The sequence below is a fragment of the Schistosoma mansoni genome (genome assembly GCF_000237925.1).
Source record: "Schistosoma mansoni, WGS project CABG00000000 data, supercontig 0136, strain Puerto Rico, whole genome shotgun sequence".
Lineage (NCBI taxonomy): Eukaryota > Metazoa > Platyhelminthes > Trematoda > Strigeidida > Schistosomatidae > Schistosoma > Schistosoma mansoni.
Genome location: NW_017386039.1, coordinates 431,398 through 450,115, shown reverse-complemented (window position 1 = coordinate 450,115; position 18,718 = coordinate 431,398). Strand labels below are relative to the sequence as shown.

Here is an 18,718-nt window from a genome sequence, read left to right as displayed (position 1 = left end):
TCAGCTGACTACCGACGTTCCCATCGAATAATCAACGAGTGGAATTCATTACCTCGACACGTGGTTGAGGCTCCACCCGTCGACTCCTTCAAAAGAAAGCTGGATCAGCTGAGAGACCATCATTGCCAGGACTAACACAGGCCATCAAGCCTCCTATTTTTTTCCAAACTGAAACTGAAACTATTGGCGACATTTGAGAGCTTGGAAAAGAGATTGGTGAATTCCGCTCTGTTGTTAAGTGACTGAAGTCCAAGAATATTTTATAAGGTTGCCTCAAACGGTACAGATCTTCTGTACAATCTTTTAATACAATGAAGTGAGTCTTATAACAACTTATCAAATTCAATGATCGCAATTTAAAAAACCTTCATAACACACAATAATTCAAATGGTTCTGAACCGAATAAAAGAAGCTTTCACTTGACGGTCTTCCATATCTGGTAGCACTGGGTCGTTGATTCCCCCAAGTAGGAACCTAGTTACATTTTAGGATAAAAGAGAAAGAATATCAGTAAATTATATCGAGATGCTGTACTTAAGAATAAGAATAAGTCACGTTTTCGCTTAAAAGACTCTTGGGAAGACGCTTAAGCCAGCTCAGCCGGCCGCGAATTTCAGCATTTGACTACTTTAAAGGAGTGGAAGGTGTGTCCACAGTCCGTTTTGCTGTGTTGCGTCTCCAGTTTCTGGGTGTTGCCCCTAGGGTTTACGTTGGGGCTAAGCTTAAGTAAGTGTCTAAAGGGATGCCCAAAAGTGTTAAGGATGCTGTAAGTCATAAGGTCACCTCTAAGGTCCAGTGATTGGAGGTACTCTTCATTAGACCTGCATTTGAGTCCTCGAACTGATTTCGCGGCTCGCCTCCGAACACGTTCTTCTTTTGCAGTGACGAGGAAGAGCTATGTTTCCATACTCTGGGTCGAATGAAACAGCTGAAGATGGGGTGGAAAGTTCTGTCTAAATCTTATCTCTAGAGTTGAGTTACCTAAGTTGTAATTATAGTCCGCAACATATCTCAGGTGGACTACGTTCCACTTTGGAGTGTTGAGAGTAGGTCCATTGTTGTTTGCCCAACATTGAAGTCGAGTCAGGTCCTCCTGAAGTGCCAGTTTATCCTCTTGGTTGCATAATTCTCTCCGGTGTTTCACATCATCAGCGGAAAGTAATAGATCTGATGATACATACTGTGGAAGATCCTTGCGTATGAATCAAAAAAAGAAGAGGCAATTGTACTGAACCCTGAGGGCTACCACAATACATTCCTCAGCCTGAGCGAAAGTGAAGTAAACCGTGACCTTAAAATGTCGGTTTTTTAAATGTGAAGTGCGCTAATCAATTAAAGGCTATTTGATAACTAACCGTTTGTGCTTATTGATGACATATATGGTTGACCCTATCAAAAGCTTTTGAGAAGTCAAGGTATGTGAAGTCAACCTTCCCCTAGCTATCAAGGGTGCTTGTCCATCTGTCCACTGCAGTAAACATCTTGGCTATACGGGGATAACCCTTTCTGAAACCGCGCTGTTGAGGTAAACAGAAGTTAATGGTGGTAAAAGTCGTGTAGACCGTCGCACATTAAGGACTCCATAACTATTGACGGTATGGAGGAAAGTGCTACACGTCGGTAGCCTGAAGGTTCGCTGTGTCAACCTTTTTCGAAAGTTGTCGTAACGTGAGCCAGCCTACGACTTTCTGATAACGTGCCTCGGCTTAGCGAATGTGAGATCATCACGCTAAGCAGTGTCGTCATCATTGAAGCTGCTTCCCTCTGTATAGACGAACGGATCATATCCCGACTAGGAAAGGTGTTTTTGTTTGGATGCTGCGGTTTCTCATATATCAAGTCAGCATACATGTTAACTTGTGGGAATCCTATTGAGTTTCGGGTGAAGCTTTCGTCGACATAGCTAGTATGTGACGGTTGGAATGCCCGAAAATACTGTTCTGCCGGAAGACCAGCGGCGTCACCGTCGTCGGGCCACTGGGACCCAGCAGCTGAAAAGGACCGCTTTTCGCTTGTCGAGGAGAGGCTGCATGAAGGAATAAACTTCTAGGACTGAAGACAAATTTATCTATGAGCTTTGTTTGATACCCGAGTTCCTCTTCTTCTATTGCCTTTCGTGTAGTTGACAGTGAGATGTTCGGCTGGCTTGCAGTCATTTAGAGTGATTGTGGAGGCTAGTCCTTCCATTTTACAAAGCCTAGAGGATTGAGGTTAGCTCTCTTTGGTTTCTATAGTTTGCCGCTATCGGCCAAGTAAGCTTGGATATCGCGATGAAGCATTACCCCCCGAACCATTTACGGCACCACTTATCGATTCTCTGAAGAATTCGTAGGTCTGTAAAATTACTGTTCAATTCGTTATTGAGACCACTTACCTTTGCTACTAGAACAATAGATTTATTGCCATGGTTTAACTATTTTATCAATCAGACTTTACGTGAAAGTCATACCATTGGTTGTACTGACTCGTCCTATCGTGAATCGGTAGTTGCTGCTAGGAGCTTCTGAAGAGTACGATTGAGCTGGAAAGACAACAATATATGTAATACGAAAAGCAGGAGGCTACATAGAGTGAGCACGCCAGAATGACCTAGCCACGCTATATAGAACAAATGTTACTCTTTCAAAATTTCTAATATTCTTCAAGTGTTCGATGCAAACCTTCTTAATTGTTATGTGTTCAGCCTCAAAGGTCCTGTGGTTAGGAACCAACACAACTTTACCACTGTCTCACTAGAACCAACGCGATGTTTAACTCTCATCAGATAGTCCTGTCGTTCTTATTGTGTAGACTGAAGGGATTTTCAGAGTTGTCCTTAAAGCTGATGGTTATGAGCGAATCATCGCGAATCACGATCCTTTTCTCAGGTTTTCCGTTACGTTCAGATTGAGAACCATTTTGTTTGGTAGTTGAAGCGCGTTTTAGATACTTGTGACTCTTGCTGACTGATTCAACAGTCTTAGAGATAAACTGTACTGCCAAATCATAAGTTGATTTCACTTCAATACCTGGCAAGTCCTACTTAGATGGTGGCACCCAGTCCTTTTTAACTTTGCTGACGGAGGTCCAATCGCCTACAGAGTTTGGGAGGACTACATTTGCGCTCAGATATCCTGTGTTAGGAGACACAAGTTTGCTGACGGAGTCCAGTACTGTCGATAGTGTTGGGCTTCAGCATTTCCTCACTAGTATCGATGCACGTTCTGTCTATAGTGTTGATGCCGATGCCACTCTTCTTTTCTTCACTGCATATCCTTGTTTGTCTACATGTTTCGGGACTATCCTTCTTCAGGTTTGCTGACATTTTTCTTCTCAGGTCTATCAAGAGAATGAAGATGTTGCTCAGCAAATCCTCAGCATTCATTATGCATGTGTCACATTCCCACCTACGATCCCACTTACCAAGTCTGTTGTAAGCGGCTACTATAAGATCTTTGCATGCTTCATGAAACCGCTCTCTTTGCATTAGTCACAGTGCATGCCAGAAGTGACAGCAAAAATGGCATCGGGGTCGCTTGCATCAGTTCTTCATGACTATGGTGATGCGAATTGTTAAACAGATCCTAGTGAACGTCTACGTCCATAAAATAAAACACAGTAGACTCAAAAGAATAAAAAGGATAAAAAGGGACGGTACAAAAGGTTAGGATAAACTAGATCTATCCTTGGCGTGAAAAACTGAAAAACCGAATAGGAAACTGAGGCAGGACCACAGTCAACTATTTCTGCACAGATTCACGTTGCATTTACTTCTACCTCTTTTAAGTTTTCATTCACAGACGGCAAATCACACACCAGCAAAATGAAATGTTTCTTTCAAACGCATTTAACAGAGCTTCTACAGTTTTTAGCATTTCTGACAGACTTTGCAACCTTAATGCTGTGGCGTTCCTTAAAATACAGACGAAACATGTCCGTTAAATGCCTCTGTACAAGTTACAACTATCTAGCCAACGCATAAAAGTAAAAGGGAACTGATAGAAAACTGTACATGTTTTACCACTGGTTCGGTATCTGGGGTGTCAAATATCTCGTAAAAGGACAATTTAATTAAACATAACGTAGTTGTTTATCACACGGAGGAAGTCACCTTAGCGTCATTATAAACCTCAAGCTACTTCTAAACAATTAAATTCTGATCCCTAGTATTTTTGTCACTTTTCAGAATGGAGATACTCCTAAGCACAGAAGTTAAATTTTTGCCGGCTCGTTGCTGAGCCTTCAACGACCGACTGTGCCTTAATGACCGAACTAGCGACGGGATAGATCTACTAGAAAATAGAGTTGGATCATCTCTAGGAGTTCAAATAAAACATAATTACTACTATGTGTCTTAACCATCTGCTTAAGCCAAAGAAATTTATGCAAATTAGACATCTCATAAATCGGTAAGACCTCCAAAACAAAAGGATCCAAGGACAAGTTTTCATGTCCTTTATACTACCCCGTAATTCATGCACTCAGTCTGTTTTATGCACTAGGGTCGAACGTCCTCGTTTTTAGTGTACCACGAGTTTAAATTACTTGGCCATTCTACTCCTCGCCCCTCCTTTTTTCAGCATGCTCGTGGTATACCACCGAAAAAACTGTGGAATATACGACATTGTTTTGTGGCATCACTTATGCCTCCGGAATTTGTCTGGGATCACTATCAAGAGGCACAGACTAGTATATTCAAGCGGACGTCCTCGGTCGACTGCTCTGGACTTGAATTCCACTCATTCTCGACTACCAATCGCTTCTCGTAACTTAGCCCCCACAAAACACGCTAACTCCTATGATGGGCATCAGAGCCATAAAAACACTAATCTAATGTATGAAAACTTATCCCCTATTTGTATTACCTAAGTGCTCCTTAACACGTCAACATAATTGAGAAATTTAATAAAGTGAAGTCTGTAGTATTTGTAACAACTTGATCTTGTCTATAAACCGGCACGCTTCATGTAACGTATCGTTATCTGAGGATATATTTTCATCATTATTTGATGACATGGCAATAAAACCTTCTGTTCAGACTATTCTGTAGGTAGATTTTATCAAGACACAGAAAGGGACAAAATGTTTGATAGATATCACTACTCTTTTAAATTTTCCAAACAAAACAAATAAACGGGCTACTAGAAGCTTGCTTCCTTTAAACACCTGTTAACTGATACTGTTGACTAAGGGTAATCTTGATGTTTTTGCGTCTCAGTGAATTTTTTCAAACGACTTTTTAAAATTACACAGCATTTGAAATCTACTTTAAACATTGCAGAAATTTATTTTACTGGACTATTTGTAACTCATGAACCTAGAAGTTTCCATATTGTGATTGAAGCAAATGTACTATCTGCCTTCTTCTTTCGTATTAAAGTTGAATATTTCTGCGCTTGTTACCACATTTGAATGCGTCTGTTTATATTCTATTCTTTACCAATCCCACGAATTTCCACAGAATGACTTATGATCTACTCTCTAACCTGATTCTTCATGATACCATTCAGTCCGTTAATCTTTCGCTCAAAACCCGCTCCCTCTTCAATAAATTCGGTTGCTGTAAGTTCTTTTTACTTCTGAACCTGCTGACTCTCAAATATCTGACGAGTTAGAATCATTACCAATCCAAGTCTGAAGTCCTGTCACGCTGTATAAACATGTAGTTTCTTGTTGACTACCACCAACCACCATCTTATGTGATGATGAGTGCCAATTCATCTGACATTCAATCACTGGCGATGTCCTATTTTTACATTGTATTCAGTTGTTTTCCTACCATTCTTGAAACCAGATAATCGGAAGGCTCTTTGACATTCAAGTTATTTCCGATTTAATGTCAAATATGCTAGGGTGCACATACTTATTATTCTGCTGTCGTTGCAGGAAAAATTAGGAATTCACGATAAATCTGTAGTCGTGTTTTTGTACTTATTTAGTAAAATTGAGAGATACACAGATCATTGGAAGTTAATATCATTCGAAAAGCCCTACAGATCTGATACAATAATCGGTGTGAAAAACAAAATTAACGTTAGGACTCACATACAATCGTGGTGGACCAAATATGTCAATTCCAATGAGGATAAAGCTGTTACAAAAACTGGTTGGTTTGCTAATATGCTGAATCATAAATTATCCAAACATGATTGATATAATCCAAAATGTGTATCCAAAAAATTCCCTTAATGAGGATATAAGTGTGATATCTAAACATAATCAGCAAATATTTTACAGATTTGTTATCGTGACGGTTGATAGGTGAGAACGAGAAGTATATGTGTGCAACAGTGTATTTGCGAGCGATGATCTATTTTTCAAAGTCAAGACTTTTAAACGACAATTTTACAGTCAGTAATGGTGGTTAGAGGCTGAGGATACCATGGATATTCTAGTTTTACAACTAGCCACCAGTAGTATCTTCTATTATCGTTCGTTCCCAGTCAAATAGAAACCAGAAGTCAGACGAGAAGAGGCAGGAAAGATATATTTGATTCGTTACCAATATATCGAGGAACCTTTACTATAAGCTGGCTAATGAACGTAGGAGCTGTGTCTCACGCCGTGTTGCAACGTGATCTGGTACGGATGCATGACCGAAAGCCTTCAGCTAAACAAGTCCACTTAAACAACGTGGTCAGCATCCAATGTCGAACACTTAATGAGCTATTGATTTTGGGGATTTATTTACAGCTACAGATCACCCCCCCCCTAGTGAGGTAGTGATGCTCCTAAGACGTGACCAGCCAGAAGTTTAAACCCAACGAGTTTGTCGTTGGTAAACACTCTTCTGATAGCTTGCTTCGTTTAGCAGCGTCTGGTCGTCTTTCCTTAAACTATGGGACCACAATGTACAACATAGCAATAAAGAAATAATAATAATATATTTCTGCAGTAGCAGGTACACGCCATTTTTACAGGTATGATCTACAATTTACAACATATACTGGTTCACAGTATGCATCCCAAGCAAGCTTGTTTAGTAATTATAATCTATAAAAGTTGATAGCAGTTCATTCGTTCACATATAATGTGTTTTCATAAGAATAGTTTCCAAAGGGGCATAGAGTCCACGTTATATACCAGATCCAATCTCGACAAAAAGTGTAATAGGGTTTCGGTAGTGCTAAGTATTTATGTAATGCAGCTTTTTAAGTTTATAGTTGTTATAAAGTAGGCTTGTGGAGCGCCTGGTTCGAGCTATGACCTTGGGAAAGCGCGTTCGTCGAGCTTGTTCCAGATGTCCGAAGTTACATAGCTTCACCCTCAGAGCAAGATTCTGAAGAGAAAAAACAAAAGAGAAACCGAGGAGCAGCAAGGCATTTGGATATGAACGATAATCAATGCTTAACATTTATTAGTGGAACAGATGGAGGTATGATAAATTATTAGATTAAATTGATACTAGCTCATGTTGCAAGAGTGAACTGCGATTAGGGGCTCCAGAAGAGAGAAGGCAGTAATAAAGAACAACGAGTTGTGATATTTATCAAGGTGGAGTAGGTTCCAATGAAGGAGGGAAGTCAAGGTTGGAATGAGGAAGAACAGAGAGTGCATAGAGAGAGTAGTGTTAAGTAAAATAGCAACCATATCCTTTACAGTCAGTTTTTTTTTCTTTTCTCATCCGATGCCTACCACACAGTGTTCATGTAAAAGTCCGAGTTAGCATGTTAAAGGTTGTCTTAGTAGAATAGTTAATCCAGCACAAAAATTAGAAACATGAGTCGTAATGGTGAGTGTAGGTGAACAATCTCAATATCACAGATCCATTGACTTGTTCTCATCCATAAAGAGCCTGATACAAACAAAATGTTCTGCCCCACAAACACGGGTGGATTGAAATCATCGCCCACACCATCAGTGCTTGCTGGTCAGTAACTCCACCCTCCCTCCTTTTGTGATGTTAGGCTCATTTACGCTTATTTTTTGGATACATACCATACCTCACACAATGCTCTGTGTTTCACATCCTGTTGGAAAACACTATTTCTATAAGTACCATGTTACAAGCTTATCAGACAGTTACAAATTATGGACTGTGGGTAAGGCTTCGATGCAATGTTTTTATTGACTATATAGTGAAGTGTAGGTTACAAATCAGAGTATAGGCATTAGGAAGGGTATAGTGTAGGATATTTGTTTACCATAGTAGGCGGAAAAGTGGAGATTTATATTAGTTACAGATAAGGTAAGATAACGAGTGGTGAAATAATAATAATGGCAAGGCAACATAGTGTACAGATGAGTAAAAACTGATAAAGAATAGACAAGAATTAACTCACACTAAATTCGCGCTGAGGTTGTTTTGTTCTATGCTAACCGGTTGATGGGTGACAGGTTCTGTGGTTGTACGACCACTGGCAGTAGTCAGTCGATTGTGCGTTTCTTCTGGTGTTTCAGGGTATTTATAAGCGTCGTTTAGCGACCGAGTATTGATAGATCCAGTGAGTTGCCTGTCTACTTCAATTGAAAAGAATTAGTGAGGGGAAAGTATCTAATACAACTACAAGGTAGGGAAATAAGGCGATTCAGTCTATATATGTAGAGAGCCTATGATGTCTGTGTGGGACGTGGATGTGTTCGTTTGCACCAGATCTATGCAGGTGAGGGGTTGATTAATGAGTCTTGTAAACGTATGTAATTTGTCTGTCATGCGTACTTCAGAAGGCAGACTGTTCCATATCAATGCGTACTTGATAAGGAAGAAGTTTTCACGTGTTTTTGATCTGTGTTTTTCAATTTTGACAGTGGATACTTTGTCTCGAAGGTTGTATCCATGTGAGTCTTGGTAGAGAGCTATATTACATGTGGAATAAGTAAGGTTTTTAAGGAGTTTAAAATAAAGAATTAAGTTAGACCTAAGCCTTCTTTCCCAGAGGGGTTCTAGTCCTAAGATGTGGCATCTGGATTTGTAGTCAGTGAGTTGGTCATTCTTAAGTATTTTGCGGGTGAAGTCTCGCTGTATTCCTTCCACCTTAAGTATATCAGATAGGCGTAGGTTGGAAAATAAGAACGAGCAGTATTCGACGATGGGTCTTACGCAGGTTTTATACAGGATGATTTTCGTTTCCTTTTGAAAGAAATTACGAAGGATGAAGCCGAGCAATCTCCGCATTTGAGATGCTTTAGTTGAAATATGTTCAGAGAAGTTAAGACTGTCGGAGTAATGTACCCCAAGGTCAGTTACTGATGTCAGTCTGAGCAGTGGGTTTTTGTTAAGTGTTAGTTTTAGTTTAAGTGACGTGTTACCAATACATAGCCAACCGCATTTCTCTGTGTTGAGCTCTAGCCCCCAGCGTTTGCACCAGTCGTCTACTTTGTTGAGTTCATGTTGGATCGTTTGCATAGTACTTCGTACATCACCAATGTCAGTTTTATAGATGACTTTTAAGTCATCAGCGTAAAGGTAGGTCTTACCTGTGGTAAAGCACTTGCATATATTGTTAATATAAATTATAAAAAGCAATGGACCCAAGACACTACCCTGCACAACACCACTGGTTATTGGTCGAGGTGTGGATGTTGTAGAGTTAAGCTTGGTTATTTGGTATCTGTTTGTGAGGAAAGACTTAATCCATTGCAATAGGGGGTTTATAATTCCAACTGACTGGAGTCTGTTGATTAGAAGATTATGGGGTACTTTGTCAAAGGCTTTCTTTATATCGAAATAAAGTATAATCACTAGCTTTTTCTGGTCACGTATGCGAGTAACCTCGTTAAAGAAGTCTATCAGACATGTACTACATGATCTTGTTCTAATGAAACCATGTTGTGTTGGGTCTATTAGTTCTTCCTTAAGTAGGTGATCTGATAGTTGACTTTGTATCACTTTTTCCATTATGCGCGAAATAACTGGAGTGATATTTATAGGTCTGTAGTTTCCGACCAGGTTTCTCGGTCCTGATTTGTGTTTGGGAAGAACATACGTTACCTTCCAGGCTTCAGGATATGTACCCGCCTCTAATGATAATGTGTATATTTTGAGCAATAACGTATGTATATCCGGCCCCGACATTTTATAGAGAATTGATGGTATATCATCGACACCAGAGCTCGCATTCGGCTTAAGGCAGTGAGCCTCAGCATTCACAAGGGAAATAACAATATCGTCAAATCAATCAGTCAGTCAGCTATAACGTAGGACCACGCACATGTATGCATCCGTCCGAATTGCCACCTCAAACAAGACGAACACCGAATTCATGGAAGCAGTTACTTCAATGGTAGAAATATATAAAAGAGAGATTGTGGATAAGGATAAAGTACAAGAAGAAAGAATTAGTTCGTAGAGAGAAAGGTACAAAGTAATTTTAATCTCAAGGTTTAAGGGAAGATAAAGAGTGTATACACCTACGCCATTGTGATCGATCCTGAGCCATGTCACCCAGAGTCTCCAACCATTGGTTACGATAGTCACGTGGACCCCAACCAAGTAGTCTACATCTACTAACATGGCTAAGACTAGAAGTTAATGACTTCAAGCACTGATGTCACGTTTTGTTTTGGCCGTCCCTAACTCTCTTCCAACCATCGCCGACACTAGTCAGCATTGCGCGTCATGGTAATCGGTGTTCAGGAATACGTGACGCATGGCCCAACCATCTCAGTCGATGAAGATTCATGACCTCATCAACTGATTTACCATCATTCCCTAATGCCTTGTGTCTAACCTCACTATTACTGACCCGGTGATCCCAGCAGATGCGAGTAATATTTCTAAGGCATCTGTGGTCAAATACTAGTAACTTACGAGTATCTTCTACTCTTAATGGCCACGTTTCGTATCCGTAAAGTAGAACAGAGCGAACTGCTGTTCAGTATACTCGTCCCTTAACTGATAGACGGATATCTCGTCTTCGCCATAGGTAACGTAAGTTGGCGAAAGCCAAACGAGCTTTTTGAATCCGTGCTGAGATTTCGTCAGACACCAACCGATTAGGGCTGATCAGACTTCCAAGATAAGTGAAGTCGTGACGCGTTCGACTACTTTACTCCCTATCCTTAGTTCAGGTGTTGACGCATGCCAGTCCTGGAGTAACAATTTATATTTAGAAGGGTAGAAACGCATCCCAAACATCCTGGTATTATTACTCAGTTCTAACAGAAGACTCAGCATTTTATCAGCGTCTTCACCTGGCAGGACTGTATCATCTGCGTATTCTAAGTCGAATAGTGGACCCCCTTGGTAGCAGATCAATTCCTGAAAATTCAGTCGACGAGTGTTATTTCCAGCAATAGGTCTATAATGAAGTTAAACAAAAATGGGGGTGGTGAACAGCCTTACCGTACATCATTTGTGGTTGCGAAGTCAGATGACAGTTCGATATAAGCCCTGGCTGATTTAGTAGTGTTCGAGTTAAGAGCCCTCAAAAGGTTTATGTACTTAGATTGTCAAATACAACATGGAGAACATGAACCCATGATACTCGCTGTAGAAGCATTGGAAGTTATAGGAACTATCATCTACCTGGACAGCATCATCTATGATCTTGGGTACAAAGAGGCACCAAACGCATATACGCCACACAAATCGAATGATTTGTGTGAGGGCTGGAACAATGCCCGTGTGCCTAAACCGAAGAACAAGGAGGATCTGATGTTGACGTAAAGAAAAGAATTGGCAAAGCAACGGACGCATTCCTACAGTTGAAGAACATATAGAACTCAAAACAACTGTCGGCAGGCCAACATCCGAATCAGAATCCTCAATACAAGCATCAAGACTGGTAGTTATATTGTACAGAGCTGAAACTAGGAGAACTACCACAACCCTCAGCAAAACAGTACAAGTATTTATGAGCAATTGTCTAGTCAATATTCTCAATATCTGTTGACCGGATACCATCAACGAACCAGCTTCCAGCTGTGGAGGGATTTAGGAAGGGACACTGGAAGGGGATAGAATATACATAACAAATATGCTATTCAAACTAGCTCAATATAAATAATTAGGCTTATAAACCTCTAAAACGAATTATAATCTGATAAGAATTATCCGGTGGAGACAATGTTTGAAGTCTGAAGAATACAATCTTAGGACACCAAAACATAAATTAAAACACAACTAGCAAGACTAAACTTACATCTCTACTTTCCTCCATCATTCATTGACGGTCCACTTTAAAACGACAACGAATATTAGTCTCAGTTTCAGTTTGGAAGTAGCCTTGATGGCCTCTGTTAGTCCTGGAAATAATGGTCTCTCAGCTGATCCGACTTGCTTTTGAAAGAGTCGACGGATGGAGCCTCAACCACGTGCTGAGGTAATGAATTCCACTCGTTGATTATTCGATGGAAAAGTCGATAGTCAGCTGACAAGTATTTTGTTCTGGGCTTGTGAACTTTTTTGGAGTGTCCTCGTAGATTTTCTGTTTTGGAAGACAAGAAAAATGAGGGCATATCAGATACAAACTTATCACTAGGCAATTTGAATACTGTAATCAAGTCGCCTCTGATTCTTCGATATGATAGCGGGAATCGGTTCAGCTTGGTCAGTCTAGTACCATACGGGAGCTTCGCTATTCCGGGAATCAGCCTAGTTGCTGTTCTCTGAACCCTTTCCAAGAGTTCACTGTCTTTTTTTAGGCAGGGGCTAGCTGCTTGTAAGCAGTACTCAAGTTTAGGACGCACGGATACTGTATACAAAGTCAGAAACGTTTTAGCGTCGACATGACTAAAAGCCCTACGTATGGACCATAAAGTTCTAAAACTTTTGGCAGCTATTGCACGGCAGTGTGCAGTAGTCTTTAAGTCTTGACTAACGATGACTCCTAAGTCATCGTGTGTCTTGACAATAGGTAGCTCAGTGTTATTCATCATGTATGTATCTGTACCTTGATGGCCAATATGCATCACAATACACTTGGAAGTATTTTTCGGCAATCGCCAGGTTTGGGATCATTCAGATAATTTCTCCAGGTCATTTTGGAGTTCTAAGCTATCACCCTTACTTTGTATCGCTCTCCATATCTTGACATTGTCAGCATAGAGCAAGACTGATGACGATAGTAGACGAGGGAGGTCATTTACGTACAAGAGGAACAACGCTCGCTTTCTATAGCCTATAATATTATTCCAATATGCAGTTCAGGTCCGGTGTAACGCATTCTGCTGTTGCGTATAAAAATCACAGTCACAGCAAAATCCACAGCATAATTTACTTTTTTGATTAAAATCACATAATAACATGACAAATTCATTTTTCGCGTGAACGTAAAGTTGACAATTATTCCGGCTTAAATCACACTCAATTGATGTGACAACGTTGAGTATATTTCCGCTCTATAGTTTAATCATTTTAGTTCCAAGGGTGTACCGAAAACCCCCAATTCAGTTGTTTAATTGTGACTGTGTTATATCTATAGTTCATTGTCACCTCATCACATGTTTGGTTAAAATTCATTAAAATGAGCAGAAAAAATTTCACATCAATAATGGTCACATAAGTGATATTTGGTTTGGATTGAATTGATAATTTTGAACCAATCCTATGCAAGAAGTTCGAAACTGAGTTAAAGAAATCAAAAGACTAGAATTTCTTCAATAAACAATGTTCATGTGATTGGTTGGGTTGGTTTCTATGTTATTTGTTGTAACAACTGGAGGTTAATTTGTTTTGAATCCTTCCACAGGTGTGTAAGTTATATTAGAAACGATTTACTAGGTCTATATACTTAATTATTCACAAATAAAAACGATGTAAGCTTTATATGTGACTTTGATTTTTCTTTTGCCAGAAACAAAAATGGGGAAATATTATTATTTTAGTTGATTCTAATGATCTTTAATTTTCCTACCAAATAAATAAAATGGCGTTATTCATAACAGCTATTTCGTTGTATGTTATGCTATTTGATTTGCTGCGAAACGGTGAATACTTCAGACAGATACAGTACATTTCTAGTTTTTTTGACTGGATTAGAAGCTCTCATACCCTTATTGTATCCTGTGTGAAGGATAGATGAGTATGTTTGTTATGTTCGAAACAATTTCTTAGTAACACATGCATCAAAATCGCTACTCCTGCAGTCACAGTAAATATCGGGTGAGGAGTTCATTTCCGGAGATTCACATCAAGTTATAATCAGACCGTTTTCGCCATCTTAAAGAAAGCAAGAAAAAATATTTCAGCAGAATGGCATGAACTCATTTTATTTCATTTGGTTCTTGCCAGCTGCTCAAAACCTTTTATATGCAAAATTCCTAATTAAGAAGTAGGTTTAAACTACTTACATGAAATATTATACTCGGGATTTATTTTGAAAATATCGGTATAGTATTTTAAAGGTGTAAACTGTTGTTGGTGATGGTGACCTCCTGTTTCTATGACCCATTTGCATTCTTGCGACAGCCCCAGTGAGAGGTTTTACACTCACAATGAGTCTTTTTATGACTGGGTCTTTTGTTGGTTCTTTTTGTATGTGTTTTATGGTGCATGATCCTGTTGGGGGACATCTTTCCATTATTCTATCTGCTGTACGCATCTCAGGGTCTTGTGCATCCAAACAGTGTTGGACGTAGTCTGGGAGAGACTATATCGACCCTTGTTTTAGGACTGTCTCACCCACTGTATTGTCTACCACTAGGAATTAGAGGTGACGTTAAAACTGTGATAGCGACCAATCACTTAATGTTTCTCCTTGAAAAAAATTTAGATTCTTTGGCCGTATGATAATGATAGACGGTTCATTATCACACGTCTTAATATGTATGGTTGTCAAAGACTTCTTTGGCGACTGAAGTAGGGAGAACAGAACATAAGTCTCTACAGCGAATCCCTTCAAATTTGATAGTGTCTCGTGAAATTATGTTCTGGTTGAGCAAACCACAACTCAAGGTCACTACGACCGAATTTCTGGGAGTCGGGCTTTCGTAGTCGTAACGGTGTCTATCTCCAGTGGTGACAAATCCTCCAGGTTTCGGGTTTGTATATAGTCTGACATGAGGTATATGACCAATATAGTAATATAATAAGAACGGAGTAAAATAATGACTACAACACAAATACCTTGAGATAAAAAACTATGTATACATATATATGCCAAACTTTGGTTAAGGACAATTAGAAAGTCTACTTTTGCGACCAAGTAAAAAAATAATAGTAACAATTAAATGAAATTAAATTTGTGTTCAATGCAGAGCTCACCAGTTTTGTGCCGGTAGGTAACCCTCATCCTATTGATAGAAGAAACTAGACTAGTAGTGAATAAGTCTTTATTTAGATCATGGGACAGTCACAGTGAAGCGGGAGGTTACCTGTTCAAAACGTACAAAGCTCAATATAAGATAATAGGAAATATAGTGCCTATACAGAATAAAGAAGTGAATGAATACTTGAGTTTTATTGTTTTGACATATACTTAGCTGTTTGAAGTCAGCTCTTAACTAATCAACCTAAGTTGTTGCATGTTCTCTGTAACTAAGTGTACCTCTTATCGATTGTGTATATGAAGGATTAATAAAAGGGATTTTCTCTTTTTACCTGCCTCGTATGAAAACTGTTACAGATGTGGTGAACCTTTTGTCTCCACTGGCAAAATAAAGAATTCAATCTCCATTTAATTGTTGTTCCGCTTATTTTTTTCCTATATTGATATTGTTTTCTTTTCTCATCTTTTTGCTACTTATCTTAGTTCTTTTATCGTACTTGCTTTCAACTAAGAATAAGATAAATGAACTCCACTCCAATGTTTTCTTTTGATTTTGTTTATTTTTTGGTCTTTACGAGTACTGTTATTGCGTCATCTGTTTCGTGTTTATCTCTTGATTACCTATGTGTAAAGTTTCTTCTTTGAACACTCTATCTGCAAGTGCCGATACTGTCAGATTTCACGGAAAATTTCGATTACTGACCACTACTCCATACAGGTGATGTTCTATGCTCAGCTTATTTGAATATTTTTAAGACTTCTATTTATGCTTTAGATGGTAGCTAATCCTGCTCATATCTCAAGGACAAGTAAAAAAGATATATGCCACTGTATACGCTAGAATGTTGATATGAATCATTCTGCACTAGCATAAATATAAAAAGAAGGAGAGGGAAGCGCGGTTACTCGTTTTTCGTCAAGATCTATAAGTCGGTTAGTAATGTCCATAATCCACCGTATTAGACTCTTATAAAAGCCTTTTTTAATCAAATTTTAGTTTAGTTATTATGTTTACAATAATTTTATATTTAGTTAATTTCAATATTTCAAGATCTGAACTTTTACTTTTGTAGGTTTACACATTTTAATGACCAGTCATGCCAACAAAGGGCAAAACACTGACAGCATGTTTTCCTTTGGATTAGTATCATCACAATGGTAAGACATATTTCTTAAAAGATCAACTTTTTCCAGTAGTGTGAAATTCATGATTCGTAAGGAAGTCTGCAAGTTAGCATACAGAATGATCACGCGATGCCAACAGAATAGCCTAAAAACATATCTTTATGGAAGATACTCATTTGTTGGAGTTTCCAGCTTGAATGTTATCATAAATAGAATTGAACAGAACAAACAATCAAGCACCCCTGATGAGTTTTTGATACCTTTTGAGGTATGGTTTTCCATTTAGATTGTAAATTCACGATTTTCTAAAAATTAGCTTGCTAAATACGATATTTTCAGCAGTTCAGAAAGCCAGTCTTTAGATCGTGCCATTCAAAGTATTTGGAGTGATTATACTTTGAAATCACTTAGTTTGGATATCACCAATTGTATACAGTTCTGGGCGTATGCTTGTGTTACAAAAAGTGGCAATAATAGAGATGGAAGGGTTAAAAAACTTCAAGATTTGACCTTCGAAATGTACTTTTCAAAGTTTAAAGTGGAATGTTTGGTTTTAGACTATTTAGTGAATCTAACGCCAATCGGTAAACCATCCTTAGTTTCATCATTACTCGTAAAAAGCCTTGAGACACCTAACTTTTGTTTGTCTGAATGTACTGAGTCTTTAAATGATTGTGATAAAGGATCCGATGTACGTTTTGGGTAAGTGCCTATTTTACAATAATTGTTACTTTTTTCAGTTATCTAAACATGACTAACTTGGGACAAATTTCACTTCATTTGGCTACGGATCCAATCATTTTAACCTCATCTCCCGTCGGAATGTGAGACAGTAAAATTTTCTTCTAATATGTTAATCCACTCAACCAATCTTATTATAGATCATAAAAGAAATCGGTGGCTTATTTCGGTTCTCATGGCTCATAAATAACGACTCAATTTGAAACCCCAACTATCTTTTGTCTTTTTATATATTTATTTCTACTAACTCCTAACCCCATCTTTTCTATAAACTAAAACTCAATCTATTAAATACTCATTACTGTCAGTTCATATATTTGGTCTTTAAAAATCAATATCAGTTCAATCTAGACATTTTCACACTGTCACCTTATCGTCAAATTGGACACCAAATCGAAAATGGTGTTAGTTATTATGGATATGTGCTAAGCATAAGATGCATACGACATCTCAGTGTAACCATAATCTTCGGCTCATCGGTTGATTTTCAGAGTCCTTGATAGTCCTCCATCTTCACGTCTAGGAGTTTATCATCAAATGCTATTAAGTTTGTAGATAACAATTGTCAAACTAAAGTCAGATTTATTGAAACTAACCAAGTGGCTGCAGGTATTTGTTAATGACAACTAATGAAACGAATATTTTGAAATTTGTGGACTTAAAAACTGGAGTGGTATGATAATTAGAAGTATTCGAACCGATTTGGTAACTAAGAACTTTCGAAATAGTGCAATTTAAGGCATGTAGAACTAGATGAGCACAACTAGACGTATTACATTTGGAATTCGTAATAAGCACACAGTCAAGTACAAAGGAATCATCAGTTAGCACAATTACCACGAAAGGATACGTTTTTTTCGGCTAAGGTTCTTTAAGACGACAGGAAGGTAGAAATAGTTTGACATTTATTCGGCGAAAATGTGACGGTAAGCAAATATATCTCTGACTACTACTCAGTACCATTTACGTAAATGTGAGCGAGTCTATTAGATTCTCTTGATGTTAGGGATTTTCGTCTGGTGACATAATTCAATGTAGTGTGCACTTTTATTTCGATCGTAGGTTCCTCATGGAAATTATTTTCAATGTAGTGTTTATTTTCATTTGATATCGACTGTCAGGCATTGAATGAAAAGCTCGAATCCGCTTTTGTCTGAACAGGAGAATAATATTTTTCAAACATTCCCCCAAATGCCCTGGTACGGCCGAGAGTGGGGAGAGTCCGCTCTCCCTCTCGAAATGCTCTCACATGGCCACGCGTATATAGCCTCTGTCAAGGAAGTCCTACTCACTGCCTTCTCGTGGCGGGGGTGTTGTTCTCGAAAGTGAGAGGACGAAAAGCGAATGTCCGGCGCTTTAACCGGGTTGGGGGCACGGAAAGTCCACCTAGGGGAGTTGGAAAACCCTGATTCCAAACCAATGGTGCACATGGGCTCCAGTATCCTGCGGAATCAAATGGCGTATGAAACAGTCGTTGGTCACCGGCTACCATGGGACTGCATCTCCTCACGATGCTCCACGGCCTTGTGGATCCGATCTTTAGGTCAAAGGCTCCGGGAGTGGTCCCTTAAGAAAACCACCTGTTTCAGTTTGGGCACCTGGGCAGTATCTCAGTCCTCACACAAATCAAATGAGATTTGTATGGCGCATATGTATCTGATGCTTCCTTGTACCAATATTTATGTGTCTAAATAAAACAATAAGAATAAATAAATTGTTCAAA

The 18,718-nt window shown here is 38.9% G+C and overlaps 1 protein-coding gene across 1 annotated transcript; it reads left to right on the top strand.

Annotated features, from left to right (window-relative positions):
• Positions 1-16,372: 16,372 nt before the first annotated feature.
• On the top strand, positions 16,373-17,082 carry Smp_119020 (hypothetical protein; the record flags this gene model as incomplete). Its single annotated transcript, XM_018789253.1, has 3 exons — positions 16,373-16,522; positions 16,571-16,956; positions 16,995-17,082. The coding sequence occupies 3 exons, from the start codon at positions 16,373-16,375 to the stop codon at positions 17,080-17,082; spliced, it is 624 nt and encodes a 207-aa protein (XP_018646477.1).
• Positions 17,083-18,718: the final 1,636 nt, after the last annotated feature.